Source organism: Lagopus leucura, unplaced genomic scaffold (assembly GCF_019238085.1).
Source record: "Lagopus leucura isolate 7727_CA_CO unplaced genomic scaffold, USGS_WTPT01 Super-Scaffold_100002, whole genome shotgun sequence".
Taxonomy (NCBI): domain Eukaryota; kingdom Metazoa; phylum Chordata; class Aves; order Galliformes; family Phasianidae; genus Lagopus; species Lagopus leucura.
Window position 1 is genome coordinate 9857998 of NW_024962263.1, and position 16856 is coordinate 9874853.

General features: G+C 42.9%; 1 protein-coding gene across 3 annotated transcripts in view; it reads left to right on the plus strand.

Annotated features, from left to right (window-relative positions):
- F13A1 (coagulation factor XIII A chain) overlaps positions 1–16856 on the plus strand; it is a 131717-nt gene that overhangs the window by 66059 nt on the left and 48802 nt on the right. The window contains exons 1-3 of one of the 3 annotated variants that reach the window (XM_042870185.1): positions 7078–7270; positions 8185–8336; positions 14312–14500. In XM_042870185.1, coding sequence (XP_042726119.1) covers positions 8186–8336; positions 14312–14500 — 340 coding nt within the window. In that variant the 5' untranslated portion in view covers positions 7078–7270; position 8185. Of the gene's footprint in view, positions 1–7077; positions 7271–7421; positions 8337–14311; positions 14501–16856 lie in introns of those variants that run through there. The other 2 variants (XM_042870183.1, XM_042870184.1) reach the window with 2 other exon arrangements.

The window sequence follows — 16856 nt, forward strand, 5'->3', positions numbered from 1 at the left end:
CAAAGATATGGTCAGTCTTGGGACTGAAAGATGGATCAACAACCCTATTTGGCAAACATATTTGAAACGAATCAAGAAACTCTTCCACTAGAGAATTGCCAAAGTGGTGGAAATGCAACAGCAACAGGCAGCTTAAGAGTTTCTCTACGCACAGTTATTGTATAATGTTGATTTTGTTGAGGTGAGCACGTCACAGGATTTAGGTATATGTCTAAAGATGGCATTATACGCTTGAACATGCTTCAGGTTTTTGTTGTTATGAATCTACATGCTACATCTGTGTTTGTATTAACAGGAGAAGCTGTTCTACAAGACTTTGAGCATTTTAAAATGTATTTTTGTTCTGAACTGGAACAGGAAGTTTTACCCTGAAATGAGATTGAAGAAATCTTTAATTCTAAACATCTTGTAATTGAGCATACTTGAAACATTGTGTTTCAGTAACACTGAAATGCTCTGTGAGATTAACATTGAAATATTGCATGTTCACATATGGTACAAAATTAATGAGAACCAACTGTCAACTAAGCATGCTGGGGCTGCCTGGGTTGTAAGTAACCCATCTCCTGGTTGCAGGAAGAGCTCTGATCTGAACTAGCTTCTCAACTGAGGTGCAGTTCTCTTTTAACACAGTCTAGCACTAACCCAAGGATAGCCATCTAAGACCTGTTCACTCTCACCAGCTCTATGTAGGGACATCTACGGTGTTTTGCACCAGGTATCGGGTACAAATGCCCCAGGGGCACAGAGCACAGATTTTATGTGTTTGTATTGTAGCTTGTTTTGGTCTACTCTTGGTTTTTCTGTTCTGGCCTGATCCAAGGTGACTTCACACTGTCCACAAGAATGATAGTATGGGCACAGCACAAACAGAAGACCTCCATTTACATCTGGGACTGTATGTGACAAGTTAGCCCCTCTGGAGATGAGTGTAAGGGACAGACTGAATTGCAATTACTGAGCTCAACCTTGTTTTAGCAGGGACTTTGAAGTTCTCTTCCCTCTGCTCCCCGGTCCTGCTGTGGACATCCTAACATCTAATATCTGGGGGACTTCACCCTGGCTGTAAACATACAAGTTGAAATAACCAAATCAAATCTAATTATGTTATGGTAATTTCTCACAAACTATTTTTTCAATTGATGATTTTCTTGCAAAAAGTTTCAATGTTGTGAAATCAGCATTTGGTGTAGGGAGACTGACATGCTGGAAAAAATTCAAACAGGTCTGGAAGTCTGTAGAAAGGATCACAGAATCACAGAATGGTTTAATTTTAAAGATCATTTAGTCCACCATCCCTGCCCTGCCATGGACAGGGGCACCTTTCCCTGGATCAGGTTGCCCAAAGCCCTGTGGCTACCCTGACCTCAAACACTTGAATGGGTGGGACACCCACAGCTTCTTTGGGCTACATGTTCCAGTGTTGTGCCAGCCTCATAGTAAAAAATTGTCTTTCTTTTCTCTATTCTAAATCTATTCTCTTCCAGTTTAAAATCATTACCTCTTGTCCTACCACAACAGACCCTTGTAAAAAGTCTCTCTCCATTTTTCTCTTCAGCCCTCTTTAAGTATTGAAATAGACTGCAATGATCTCTCTCTGGAGCCTTCTCTTCTCCAGGCTGGACAAGCCCAGCTTTCTCAGCCTGTCTTCTCAGGAAAAATGTTCCAGCCTTCTGATCATTTTGTGTGTCCCATGTCTGAACCTACTCTAACAGATTCCTGCCCCAGAGCTGGATGCAGTACTGCAGGTGGGATTTCTCAAGGGCAGAGTAGAGGGAGACAATCACCTCCTTCTCCCTGCTGGCCACCCCTCTTTTGATGCAGCCCAGGATACATTGGCCTTTTGGGCTGGAAGTGCATACTGCTGGCTCATGTCCAGTATTTCATCTATCAAAACACCCAAGTCCTTCTCCATAGGTCTGATCTCTATCCATTAATGCTTTCAGGTGGTACTTTTACTGGAAACTGCCCTAACCCAACTGCAGCACTTTGCGCTTGGACATGATGAACTTTATGAGATTGATATAGGCCCACCTTTCAAGCCTCTCTAGATGCTTCTGGGTGGCATCTCTTCCTTCTGTATCAGTTGCACCACTCAGCTTGGTGTCCTCTGCAAACTTGCTGATAATGCACCCAATCCCAAGGTCTTAATAAATATACTGAACAGTACCAGTCCCCATACAGATCCCTGAGGGATAGTATTCATCTCTGATCTCCACCTGGACACTGTGTCATCGACTACAATTCTCTGAATGTGGCCATCCAGCAAGTTTCTTACCCACTAAATAGTCAATCCATCAAATTATTTTCTTTCCAATATAGAGAAAAGAATCTTGTGTGGGATTATGTAAAAGGCCTTATAGAAGTCCATTTAAATGGCATTGGTTGTTCTTCCCTTGTCTACTTACGTAACCATGGTAGGAGGCCACCACATTGCCAGGCACAATTTGCCCTTGGTAAAGCTATGTTGATAGTCTTGAATAATCTCCCTGTCTTCCGTATGCCTCAACATAGCTTCCACGAAGAACTGCTTCATGATTTTCCTGAGCACAGAGGTGAGGCTGACTGTTCCTTTTTTAAAAACTGAAGTGATATTTCCTATTCTCCTGTCACTGGGGACTTCACCTAATTGCCATGATGTCAAATATGATGGAGAATGGCTTTTGGCTACTACATCATCCAGTTCCCTCTGATGCATCTGATCAGGCTGCAGAGATATACATATGGTTAGGTTCATCAGGTGATCTCAAATCCAGTCTTTAAGTATAGTGGGAGGAACTTACTATCCCAGTCCCTGCCTTGATCTTCAGAGGTTTGAGAGAAAAAGAAGGGAGAAATTTTGGTCCAGCTCCTCAAATTCCTATCTCTTTTCTCAGACTTGTTGCCTGACAGATCAAGTAGAGTTGGCCCTTAGGTCAAGAGCTTCACTTTAGGTAAATGGCATTGATTAGACGATGTGATACAGAGGGATTTGCTTTAGAAGAGTCTTTCTCTTTGCCGTATACATATGATATGTATGGTGAATTTTTTTCAGAGAAACACTTTCCATGAAGAAGCTTTCCCTCCAAAAGTTCATGGCTTTGCTTTGATAACCTGTCCTTTCATTTGGGACTGAAATATTAATCTAAGGTCTGCAACCTTTGTGCCTCTATCATCTTCAGGGTCAGCTGGCCAAAGCAAGGAAGTAGTCCACCCCCATTTTTAAGAGATGTTTCTTCATTATTTAGGGCCTCAGCTCTAGCAGAACATAAACCAGTAAACAAAGCTGGAGCCCCTGAAGATCATCTCTTATGAAATACCTCTTTGGCCTAGTTTGGCTATCTTTCTGTGAGATAATTAAGGCAACTCTGGTACAAAAACAGTGAAATGCTTTGAATTCAGATGTCAGTAGGAGTAGGAGTGGGAACCTGGATTGTATGCTCATAACAGCCAACGTGATTCTTTTTTTGTTGCAGTTACTACATGTACAGTTATGTTTATGTCTCAGGAAGAAAGATGCCTTCACATGAGTACAGAAAGATAAATGTCTTTTCCAACCTTTAACTCACGAGCTGGCATGTGCTTCAGTGTAATCTGATACTTATTGTTGGAAATGTATTTTACATAATTGGCAGTGGCAGCCGCATAATCTGAGAGGGAAAAAAAAGTGTATTGAACTGTATACTATGTATCACTGTTAATGATTTTGAGTGGCATCTATAAAGGATAATGTAGCACTTGAAAGTTATGCTTCAAAACCCAGATAAAATTCTTTTATTTTTTCATTTCTAAGCTGCATTTCTTCTCACCTCGTTGTAGACGTTGGCTGTATAGATGCATACGGTGGGATCCATCACCTCAGGCTCCCTTTGCAGTCAGTACAAGAAACAGGCACTTTTAGGCCATGATTCATCTGACCTATTTACATGTGTGCTGTAGGAGGAGATGAATCACTGCCTAGACTGCATCTCTGTGGAGGATAAAGAAAACCTAAGATGGCCAGCTCAGACGTAGATGCTTACATGGATCTACAGACTGAATTTAAACTTGTGGTTTGGAACAGTATTTTTCAGAGAAGAGTTAAAATTTCTTAAGCCACATTTTCTTAGCAGAATGTGTGTATGAATATATGTATATATATAAAACAACCATATATATGTATATATATAACCACATATATATGTTTTTTTTTGTTGTTTTTTTTCCCTGCAACAGAAACATTTGCAACAGTATCTTTTGAAAACTGGCCTTATATCCCCTGCTCCAAATGTTCCACCATCTGAAGATCTGCCATTTTGTCTCTCTCTGCCTCTGCCCCTCTTTCACACATACTGCCTTGTACACATGCTGTATTTCAGAGCTGGGCCTTCTGAACGTTCAGCATTAGTTCAAAATATACTCCTCTGTGAGTGGTAGCCAGAGCTGCTAAACACATAGAGATAAATGAGCTGGTTTTGGTTTTTAAAAAATTGAAAGCAAAATATGCAAACAAAACCACCAAATGAACAGTTCTGATATTTGCTTCTGTTTAAAAATAACATTTTTGTTCATATTTTCTGCTAGAGTCTGCTCTACTCTGCCTCCTTGGTAAGGCAAGGCATTATAGGGAGAGAGATATCGGTTTCTGGAAGACAAGTAACGATGTGGAAGGAAGAGGAAGACAGACTTGGTTATCTAAGAAAGAGTGCAAGTTTCCAAGTGAAACTCCGAGAAAAAAGAGGTAAAGGTGTATTATATGTAGATTACTGGTTTATGGGAGTAAGAATTATTTCCTTCCAGGGATGGTTATGCATGTACATGTAGTACCATGTCCCAGTGCATCTGAATTCACAACTAGACTGCAAATGGGCCCAAAGGTAATATTTGAGGGAGAAAAAAAAGAAAAAAAATGAAAAGAAGAAGAAGAAAAGTAAGAAAGGAATTCACTGTTTTGCAAAGCATTACAGTGCTCAGCTGCTGCCAAGGAGTTCTCAGTGTAGCTAAAACAGTGGTAGGCAAAATACCCCTGCCATCCAGCCACTGGCACGCAGCACAGCAAACCATTTACATGAGCACCTGGCTGAGGAGTTTGCTTATGACAGATCTTCACACACTCTCCTTTCTGTCTGTAAAGCTTTACTGACTCATGTTTTGTGGGGTTTTCCCCTTAAACTTGTATCTGGCATGGAGTAATGCTGACCCTCGTGATAACAGAAAACTGAATTTGGGATAACCCTTCACAGTGCAAACTTTCCAAACATTTAAGAGCTTTTCTGTGGTGATCATGAGGAAGGGCTGTCCATCATTCAAAGTCCATTGTGATCAATGGGAAGAGCATCTACAACTGCACAGGTCTTTAGCAAAAGCCACAAGCATTTGATGGCTGAGTAACAAGCATGGTCTCAGCCCTTTAGCAGTGCAGGAGTTTCTTCATGAAGAAAGATTGCTCTTTCACCGGTCATTCCAGAACACCATTCATTAAATATAAGGCCCTACAGGAAAAACAGGCCTTCGTGTTCTCTGTGCCCCCTCCTGAATCAGCTCTGACGTCAGTAGTTTCAAACCATAGATGCTAAATTAAGGCCAGTGCAGTCTAATAGGCAAGGAAGGGCAAATGCTAAAAATTCAAGGTAATGAGAAAATACCTGGCATCTGGAGCTGTCATAAGCATGAATTTACATCACTCCCCACAAAATAAATAAATTACAGCCTATGAAATGTTACTCTCCCTGGACGCAAAGCTGCTGCCAAAAATTTTTCTCTCTGTGCTTTCTCAGTGATCGTCAGCTTCTGCCAAATGCTCCGAAGAGACCTGAAGGGGCACAAGGAGAGACATCTACAACTGCTGGCTTCTGAAGCATGAGCGCTGGGATCATTTGGCTGCATCCACTCACTGCCATTCCCACTCTGACTGAAAGTTTTCCTCCTGGCTCTGACAGCACTGCAGCCACTTGGGGAAGCACATAACTGCCTCGGGAGATGGAGTTTCTTATTTGTGTTGCAGGCCTCCAGCAGGCATGGCACCAAGGCAATATTTACTTCAGTTTCTGTAACGTCATCACAGCAGCTGCAGTTTTGGGAACTGAAGTACTGGCTGGAAGTAGAAGGAGAGGCACACCATGCAGAAATCAGAGTGGAAAAAAGGAGAATTGGCAGCCAGCCTCCTCCCCCAGAAAGCTCATTGTGTTCCTGGGTGTCAGGGGCATTGCTTGCCCAACAGATGGTTACCATAAGGACCATCTGCAGAGAAGAGAGTCCGTAGAAACTGCAGTTCAGGACAACAGCAAGACCAGATCTCTCCTGATGGGGTGCCGGCACACTTGGGGGAGCACAGCAGAAGAAGTATAGTGCCCTGGCCAGGTGGCTTTCTGTGCTGTTTGCCTAGCAGTCTGCTGCAGGAGATAAAGGAGTGTTTGGGGCCCTTTGACTCTGAGGTAGCATAGTAGCATAGCACAATGCTCATGTGCTGATAGTGAAGCTGGCTCCAAAACCTCTGCAGTCTGAGTCTCAGCAAGCAATCCTGGCAGTCCCCAGTTACGTTAGAGCTTTGTGAAACTGAAGAAATTTGGTCTGTAGGTAAAATGCTTTCGTCAGGTACTGCTCCTGACACAGGTTGTTAACGATACACAAATTATCATGGGTAAGAGCAGAAGGTCAGTTGCCCTAAACAGAACTGATTGGAGCACAACACCTTAACTCTCCTGAATTGCACAGTTTCTCATGGAAAAGATCTTGTTTGTTGAGCTGGCAATGAGCTTTCCATGCTCATGTGCACCATAGTCTTAAGAAGGACTGCTGTGAGGCACCATGGAGAGAAAACGTTGCTGTTTTCTACCTTGGAGTACTCTGAAAGTCAGCACCTCAAGCTGAAGTGTAGGCATCCTGAGATAGAGACACTATTAAGACTGACAACTTTGTGTCACTCAAAGAATCTCTTCCACTTTCTGTGCTCTTGTACCATGAGAAGCTCTACTCTATATCACTAAGGACTGAAACTTCAATGCCTGAGTTGTTTCCTTAGCCCAAGAACTCTGAAATACTCCTGATAAGTGGTTCCTGATGAGAGATGGGGGAAGGTAGGCAGGGAGAGGGAGGGGAAGCAAAGACGTGCCAGCAGTGGTGGCAGATCCTTGGAGATGGTGTGGGGAGGGCTTGGCAACCCTTTCAGCACTGTCCTATTGCAACAGGAGGGAGGAGGATATACAGAAGTTACTTAAAAGCCCTCAACTTTTTCAGGCTTCTATTACACATCAGAAAATCTGCAAGGGAGAAGACAAAATTAAAAAAAAAAAAAAGACTATCTGAAAAGAAGGTACCCTTGCTAACTAGAAAACTTCCTTTAAGAGCTTACTACTATTAAATAATTGCTGTATTTTGAATTGATGTTTTCAGGAGCTTTGGGAAGAAGCTGTGTTCTCAGCCATGAATGTTTTCTTAGATGGATGGTGTGGCTCTTTCATTACTACGTGCTTTCACTGAAATAGATGTGAAAGCAGTTTTGACTAGCTCAAAGAGAAGTCTCTGATCAGCCTACATCTGAGATTTCCCTTAAGGTTGCTTGTGGGAGAGAAATAAGTGGATAAGTGCCTTTTTTTCTTTCTTTTTTTTCCGTCTCTCTTTCTCTCTCCTCAAAAGTGTGTTCTCTGTGTGTAGGAAATAGTCCTTTGGATATTGGGTGTTTGTGTGCATAGAGACAAAAAATATAGTATTTCAGTAATCATTTGCAGAATGTTGTGGGCTGTAGTATTTGAGATGATTGCAATATAACTTAGACTGTCGTTTTTATTAGAGAGAGGTGGTATGCAATGTACTTCCTAGGAATATAATTTGTTATTTAGGGTGCAATAATATTGTTTTAGAGGGTGGGAAAGATGGTAATTTTCCACCTTTTTACCAGAAATTCCCAAATGTTTTTAATGCCCTGCTTCTCCTAGACAAATACTTCTGTGTTAAGCTTTCCTTTCCTCCTTCCACCCCCCTTCTTCTCTTATTCGTGTGTTTTGACAAACACAAAATGGCTTACAATCCTCAGAGAGCTGTACTCCATCATTAGACTGATGTTTTCTGCCTCTCAGTTTTTATTTATGTGAATCTAAAAATGTGTAGCTCGCTGGCACCCCACACTGTTTCCGGTTTCTCCCATCTTATATGTGCTACGCTGGCTCGTGTGTGCTTTTTCCTTGCACTTTTTCTTTCTTACGTGGTATTACAACGTCTCTAATACAGGATGTCTGAACCAACGAGCACCAACAGAGAGAAGAAACAACCTCCCCTGAATGGGCGAAGAGGCCTCCCATCAAACAACTCCAATGCTGAAGAAAATGATGTCCCTGAAATGGATGCTTTTGGTCTGATACCTCGAGGATTTAATCCAAAAGGTACAGTGTAAAGTTTAAGACATACATCTGGTTTTGCTTCTAACCTTAGAGAGTGGTTTAAAGTTGAGAGTATTTTTTTTTCCAGTTTGATTACAATCACAGAGTAACTTTAGGAGGACTTCCTTGAGTCTTTAAGTTTGTGGCTGACTGTTCTCGGGCTGGGCTGGTTGAAAGCTCCACTTTGCAGGGACGACAGAGGGGTGTCACTGAACATCTGGAGTGGAAGAACGCATATATAGATAGAGTTTCCTAACCAAAGTCATCAAAACTTGTCATTGCCCTCAGTAAAAATCCTGTCTCTGCTCACTTTTTCCTAGCTCTGGACCAGCCCCTTTCCTTGAAGCAGCTGGTGGTGAAGCAGGGCAAGACACTGATCTGGGTTAAAAGCAGGCTTTTGGACAGGAGAAGTAGAATAGAAAGTTTAATTTAGTACTTTTTAGTTCCACTTCAGCCTGGCTCACCTGTTGGCTTCAGGCATGGGATGAAGGAAGTAGAAGCATCCCCTTTTATTGGCCCTTCTGGTTTATACAGGCTTAAACTGACTGTGAATCTGCTGCAGAATGCTTTTACTAGATGGTCAACTCACTCATAAAAATGGCTGAGAAACTTAATAATTCTCCTGTGGAAAGTGTTTTAATATTTTGGTTGGAGAGACAAAATATAATTCTGGGGCAAGGAAAATCAGAGTGACTATATTTGGAATGAATCCGAAAAGCACAGACAAGATTTAGAGGAAAATGGAATTGGATCCTGAATGAGACACCAACACAATGATGGTTTTATTTTATTTTATTTTTATTTTTTTTTGGCCTAAGATTAACAACAGAACCTGCTGCATGTAGCAACTCACAAAAGTGAGATGTGATAATACTTAGTACTCATACGGAGCTTTTCATCTGGGGTTGAAAGAGTGTTTAATAAATGTGGATGAGCATTAACTGCTTCATTTTACACAGTAGAAAACAAGCAATGAGATTTTCGGTGGCAAGCTCAGAGTCCTGTTGGAAATCGTTATTTCTGTAATCTTAATCATCCGCTTTGCCCATGTCCTCCCCTTTTATTACACACATGTTGCTTTAAAAAGCATTTCTTTAAAAAATGCCTGAGCAAACCAACTGGAATGTTAAGATGGTAGGAACTTTGCTTTAACTTTTTCAGACAACCCTGTAGCTCTGGGAAAAATATGAGTGTTTAGATTGTCAAAGGTAGTATAATACAGGTCCTGACTATGTATATTTTCAAATTCAGTACACCTGGTGCAGGATACCTTGGAGGGAATGCAGTCTGTAGCTAAAATGCATCAGTTCTGAAGGAAGGTTCCTATTAGCCTGTGGGGAAACCTCACTGCAGCCTTCCAGTACCTAAAGGGAGCCTACAGAGAGGAGGGGAGCCAACTCTTTACAAGGGTAGATAATGGCAGGACAAGAGAAAATGGTTTTATATTGAAAGAGGGAAGACTTAGGTTGGATATAAGGGGGAAGTTCTTTACCAAGAGAGTGGTGAGGTGCTGGAACAAACTGCCCAGAGAGGTTGAGGATGTCCCATTCCCGGAGGTGGTTGGGGCCTTGGGCAGCCTGGTCTAGTATTAGGTGGAGGTTGGTGGCCCTACAAGCAGCGGGGGAGTTGGAGGTTGTTGATCTTTGAGGTCCCTTCCAACCCAAGCCATTCTATGACTTCTATGAAGCGCTTAATATCAGGCTCTGAATGAATGTGGTGCTGAGAGACAACAGCATCTCTGTTTTCTGAAGTGTAATGGGAACGGAAATGTGAGGTCAAATGAGTTGAGGCAGAAGGCTGCCTCATAAGGTGATGCTGCAGATGAGAAAGCAGCCCTTGTCCAAAGCAGGAGTTTGTGTGGCCATAGGATCAACTTGATTATGGGACTAGTATGGCTGAAAAAATAAATTTATTATTACAGCAAAACTCTTATTGTACAGCTGGCTCAGCTCTGCTATGCAGTTCTGCTCTGCAGTGCTTGTAGCAATAATATGCAAGGGTGACCTAGGTGGAGGAAAGGGAAGGGATGGTAGCAGCATTCCTGCCTCAGTGAACATCAGCTGTGATTTAAGCCTGTAACACCAGCTGAGGTATATGTGTTCCCTGGACACTGTTTTGCGGTAGGATGTTTAAATCACCTGTCAGAGAATGTTAAATGTATAAAACCAAATGTTTTCCACACACAACTCAGATTGGCACTTGTGTTTGGAAGCTGAGCCTACCAAGAGCAATTGCAGCACTGGGGTTGAAGTGAGAGCCTGCAGGCAGAGCAGGAGCAGCAGGGTACTGCAGGGTGAACATGGACTTTGCCATGGACTTCTTGCACCACCTTCATCCTCTTCTCCTTCACACTTCCACACTTGTGGGTTGTCCAAGCCTTTTGTAATGGTTTGTGTATTTCACTTCCACATCACCCTGAAAAAAAGCAGGCCAGTGCTTTTATCCCTGCTTGTGCAACTATGGTGTTTTCTAAGTTCTGTGGTAGGATGAGACATTTGCTGTAAACATCTAAATGTTGGTGTCTTCATCCGTGTCAGATGTTAACCAACACAGAGCTAGCCCAGCTGGAGGTGAGAATACAGTTCTTCCCAACAGGCAGTGAGTGTCTCTTCCAGGGTGTCTTTCTCAGCTCCAATGGCTGCAGCAAGCAGATCTCACCGGCCATAAGACATTACATGTCTGACTCAAAACATTTAGATGCCTACATTTAAAGGACTTTGTCTTGAGCTGAATCCTGCCCTTGTTCTGTGCAGTGTAGGTGTCTACAGCTGAGCTACTCACCCTCGTTTCCCTTGACAGCCAATAGAGAGAAATAGGCATTTTTAGGATGTGATTCATTTGACCTATTTTAGCTACTACTCTAGGATGAGGTAAACTCTGTGCTGAACGAGCTCTCTGCTGACACCCACTTCAACTGCACTGAATCACAGCCACGTTAAAATTGGTGGAGACCGCAGGGACAGCTGCCTCCCCAGCCTGGTCAGCTGGCTGCCTGCTGCAGGCTGCTTGCTGCAGGCTTCCTTGGCAAGAAGCCTGTGTTTCTTTGTACACCTGTGCTGTGTCCTCCCCATGGCTCTTCCTAGCCAGCTCATCTCCCCACACTGAGTTATAAGTGGGCCTGACACATGCGGACGGCTCGGTGGGAGGACACAGCCTTGGGGCTCCGCAGCCCACCGGCTGCCCACATGGCCTCCTTTACTAAGTGTGGGGACTGCCAGGGAATCATACATCCCCTGTTGGCAGAGACCATCACCTCCTTTAAAACTTGGTCTGTAACCCGGAATCCTTTCTCTTTTGTCCTCCAAGAAAACCTGATGATTGCTGGTTATTTTTGGAATTGAAAAGCAGCACAAGATTGTGCTCGTTTATTCATTTCCAACCAAGGTTAACATAGAATCATAGGCTTGTAGCATGGCTTGGGTTAGAAGGGACCTTAAAAGCCACACAGTTCCAACCTCTTGCTGTGGGCAGAGCTGCCACCACCAGTGGAGGCTGCCCAGGGCCCCATCCAGCCTGGCCTTGAGCATCCAGGTGTGGTGCACCACAACTTCTCTGGGCAGCTGATGGCACTGCCTCACTGCCCTCTGAGTAAAGAACTTCTTCCTATCATCTCACCTCAATTTCCACATTACAAAAGCTTTAAGAAAACATGAGTCTGCTAGCTCTTGCACAGGAAACCTACTTGCACTAAATAGTGGATGAGTCTGTGACAAAACATCACATAGATCTGACTTCAAAGGAGACCCCTGATGTCCACCCATCCCTCACAAACAGACAGGCAGCAGTGTGTGCAGCGCTTGGACCTTTCCTTTTGATTACTTCACCCTACCCTGGTGAAGATGTTTGTGTATCCTGTTACCCTGCTCACTTTTGTCCTCTCTAATTACCATTACTGTAATTAGCACAGGCTCAGTCACAGGTCATCTTCATCTGACGAGCTCAAAGAAGTTCATTTTAACACCGAGAGCAAAATGTGTTGTGTGCAGATGTGTATGATTGTGTTTTGACAGGAGCCTTGTAAAGTCCTGGGAAAAAAATGAAGCAAAAGCTGAACTGACACCCCAGGGTGGCTGAGCTTTGTAGTTCCTTGAAGGGGTTAACTTGCAAAGGAAGGGCAGGGTCTCTTGCCTTTTGTTTCAGAGCATGAGATGAAAACACAACAAATGTTCAAAAGAATTTTTATGCCTCCCTGGAAGCAGGGAGAAGCTGAGCCAAACTTACTGATGGTTAGATCTCTCACAGAGCTGTGATGTGCAGCTTTTACATGGGATGTTTCTAGCCTAAGAGAGATTGGGAGAGAAAACAGCAGAGGCTCTCCTGTGCTCTCTTTTTACAGCCCTCCAGGAAATTTCTGCCTTGCATAATTTAATTATGACCTTTGTCAGCATTCTTGTGAGTGTGTGTGGGTAAGTTTTGCAAGGAGGGATGTGAAAACGCTCCCTATTTCATAGAGGCACATTGAGAAATTATTTCTGAGCAAAAAGCATTTGAAGTTTCACACAAGATCCATCTCTGTAGCTCCAGCCAACACTAAGGCCAGTGGGGATCTACAGAAGTTATTCCAGAAGCCTGGAGAATTGAGCACAGAGTTACAACAACACTGCCATGGAGTTTTACCTTGCCCAGAGCCTTCTTGCCTGCTGTGGCTTCCTGCCTGCAGGAAAAAGCTGCCTGCAGAGCTGTGTTCTGAGGTTCTGTGCAATGGGCTGTGTTTAGCTGCCAGTGACTTGACTATCCGACTCATTTGCTGAGTGTATCACTCGTGCTTGCAGTGTACTCAGCAGCAGGCCAAATGAGCCACCATGTGAGGACACACAGCTCTGCCAGCTGCTGGAACTGTGCTCCTCTTCCTGCCAGCCATGAGTTTGGCTCTGTATTTGTCACTATAAAATGCAGAAATTGGCTGTTTCTGTCAGCACCTGGAACTGCAAGCTGAGAGCTGCAAATCAAGCTTTACTTCTCTGTCTCTCTCCTCATGGCAATAATGGGCCTCCTGGCAGAATTTTCATGATTATCTGTCCAAGCATGAAGGAGGAAGAATGATGTTTGGTTCAGTTCTGTATGATTGCTCACTGTTAGAAGGAACTGGCTGTGAAGCTACTGGGTGCAGCTTCAGTGTGTACAGGGACAGAGCTGTTGTGTGTGAAGGCTTCCACTGTGCAGTTTCTCAGCATGGTAGTCACATAGCTGGTGGTGACTGCAAGTGCCTTTGGCTATCCAAGTGCCACCACACGCTGGTCATGAGCTGAGCAAGCCAAATGCTGACAGCTATAACCCTTTAGATAGCCCTGATTTGAATGGAGTGAGGCATTTACTTTGCTTGTGCATGTTATAGATACCCTCTGCTATTTGACTATGATTTTATACTGTAATTGCATACTATAATGTCATATTGAGTTTTCATAAAAGATACTAATAGCAGTGGAGGTGTTCTGAGAAGCTGAGTCTAGACATGTATAATACACCAAAGCCTTATTTAATACAGGCATCCAAGCTCACAGCTGAAAGCAAGATCATTAAAGCCTCTCAGGCTCTGCAGCACTTGGTAGCAGTCGTGCTTTACAAACATTAACGTATGTACTTAAGCATCAAAAAATCCCTCTGAATATGCATTTTACATGGAGCCACAGCTGTCAAAGACCCTGATTGTGCCCAGACCTGCAGAAAGCTGATGCAAAAGGAAGGACAGAGCACAGCTCTTCCTGGCATCATTCAGCTTTCCACCCGTTAGAACCTGCCCTTTGTGTCATTGCTTTCACCATTTGTGAGAACCTTATGTCCTCTGCAAAAGCAGCAAGTAGGCGAAGAAGTTTCAGCCCATAAAACCCTGCTCAGGCAGAAAGGTGCTAGCCCCAAACAGGTCCAGCACACTCTTGCATTTCTTGATGGAGCAAAGCTGGAGAAGGGAGGGACAGGGCTTCTAATGCTGATGATGTCCATAATGTGACTGCTTTCTGTTCACTGATGTGCCTCTGCAGATTACCTGCGTGTTGTGGATATTCATATGTTCAAAGAACCCAATGAGATCAACAAGCAGCAGCACCACACCGACAAGTACTACAATCCCAAGCTGATAGTGCGTCGAGGACAGCCTTTCCAAATCCAGATTGACTTCAGCCGACCCTATGAGCCAGAGAAAGACCAGATCTGGCTGGAGTATTTGATAGGTAAGCACCAGGCAAAGACTGTTTTCTTAGCAAGTAAGGTAGAAAAGTCTGACAAACAGGAGCACGTCAGTACTCAACAGGTGGGTCTTTTCCTATTCTCATTGATAAACCATAAACTATAAACACACACTTAAACAAAGCCAAATAAATGGTTTTCTAAACAGGGTCTGAATCCTTGAGAAGTCAACAAAATTACTTGTGAGAGAAGGAGCAATACTTGGAGATTTTTATTTAGCAAGAAGCTATATTTTATTGAGCTTTCAAGGTTATTTGTTTCATAGCATATGGCAATGCTGAGAGATAGATGGAATGGGAAACACCTATCATTAGTGTTCAGGAGATGAAGGGAGGAGGAGTCCATTGTTTGCGGTGGGAAAGATGACTATGAGCTGAGATAACAAAATGTTGGATACACAATGGGAAAAAAAATAAGCAGAGCGGAAGAAGAGAAGGCCTTACCACTTTGCAGCCTGCATTTAGAGCCAACCTGGTAGCAAGGGAAAAAAATCAGAGATTTTAGCTTTGGACCAGAAGCTTACTCAGATTCACAATGGATTTACTGCAAAAAGAGCAGAGAAAGCATTTTTTCTTCTTACTGAGAGATCTTTGCCAGAGACCCAGATCCAAATCTACCTGTTGTCTTACTGACAGTACAGGACTAAAGGAAGGCATGACCTGGAGAGAGAAAGGGGAAAGGCTGTGTCTTCCCACTGTGCTCCAGAGATGACCCTCTATTCATCACACTTCTGGGAAAGCCCTGATTTCATCTGGAATAATCTGGGAGTTTCTGTGTTAAGACATTGATGTTCTGTCTATAAACTCTCTAAAATAGATTTTAATTGATGTTTGCATTTATTTTCCTTAGAGAAGCGGCTCCAAAATTTGTAACATCAGTTTGTGGTTTTTTTTTTCCCACTGTTGAATTATAATGACGTGGACATTTATTAGATCTGTTGCCTTTTAAAGCTAGATGGGCATTTATCTCTTAAACATATATGCAAAGAAAAGGTTACTGTCTGCACATTTTTTTCCATGAGTCTCTTCTTTCTAATTTAAATTAAGGTTGGAAGGCATGTTATGACAGTCCAGTGAGTGATTGGCTGAACAGCCACAAGTGCCTTTAAAAATTTAATATGCATAAATATCATTAATTCTTTTGGGATTTAATTAAATTCAAGACTGTTCCCTTAATCTTTATATGTTTAAAACAAACAGCTGTAGCAGAAAAGAAGTGGAAAATGGAGCATTTGGTTTTTATTGCATTGTGTGCTGTTTGCATTTGTTTTAATCCATTATTCTATATTGGAAGAAGAAATCTAACACTTCTTTAGACGATGCACAGACCACTTGAGACAAGCTACTTGTTTATTTTACCTGTTGCTCTTTCCTAACACACATTTGTCCATGGTTTTCACTTTGAATCTCTAAGCTAAAAACCCTTTCATTCTCAGCCATGGAGGGAGTAGAGTTAAACACAGCCTGAGCCAGGGGAGATTTTGCAACAAACTCAGTTCTGAGTGATGATTTTGGAGTTAGACTTGGGTGTGTGGTTGTCTTGTCTTTCCGTTCCCATTCTTCACCACTACTGTCCTTTCTGTGAAATGGGAATAGTAATGCTGAGGTCTCATGTGTAGTGGCTGGAAAACAGCTGAAGGAAAAGAGTTGTATATACAGAATAGTATACAGTACTATTGTGCTCTCCTGCTTTCAAATGTCTGCTTCTGCGAGCACCACTACCTTCTTGCTAGAAGGAATGTAGCTCACAGAAGTCCGGCTGGGAACCGAAAAGTTCAGGCTCCTCTTGTAGGGATCAGTTAATACTGGATGCTCCACATCCAGTTTCTTGTTATGCACATTTGGTGAAAAGAAAGCGCATGTATTCTCAGAGGCTAGTAACAAAGCAAAACAAAGACAGTCCACAATGGACGAGGCAATGAAGGGAGTTGCAATCACATCACACAGAGACGGTCTGCTTGACTCTTGCTATTCTCATTCTAGTGGCAAGTCCAATATTTGGTGCCCTGAAGGAGAAGAGAATTCTCTTATTTAGCAATGGGTATCAAATGCCAAAGGTTTCAGTGCTGAGCTTGCAGACGTTTGTCACAGAGAGATTTGGCACGTTTACATCCAGTACTTTTTTTATGTTTGTCTGCCTGAGAAGTGGACATTCATCTCCTGTAATGCAAGGTGCCTGGAAACCCAGTCCAGAAACACTGCCTCTCCAGCAGAGGAAGGAAGCAGGCACCTCCAGGTGGCAGTTTAGCCCTGCTGTCTTAAAATGGGACAAATTCTCTGCTAGATTTTTTTTGTCTTCCTCTGTTGACTCCACTCCACAGTCTAAGCTTTGACCTTAAGA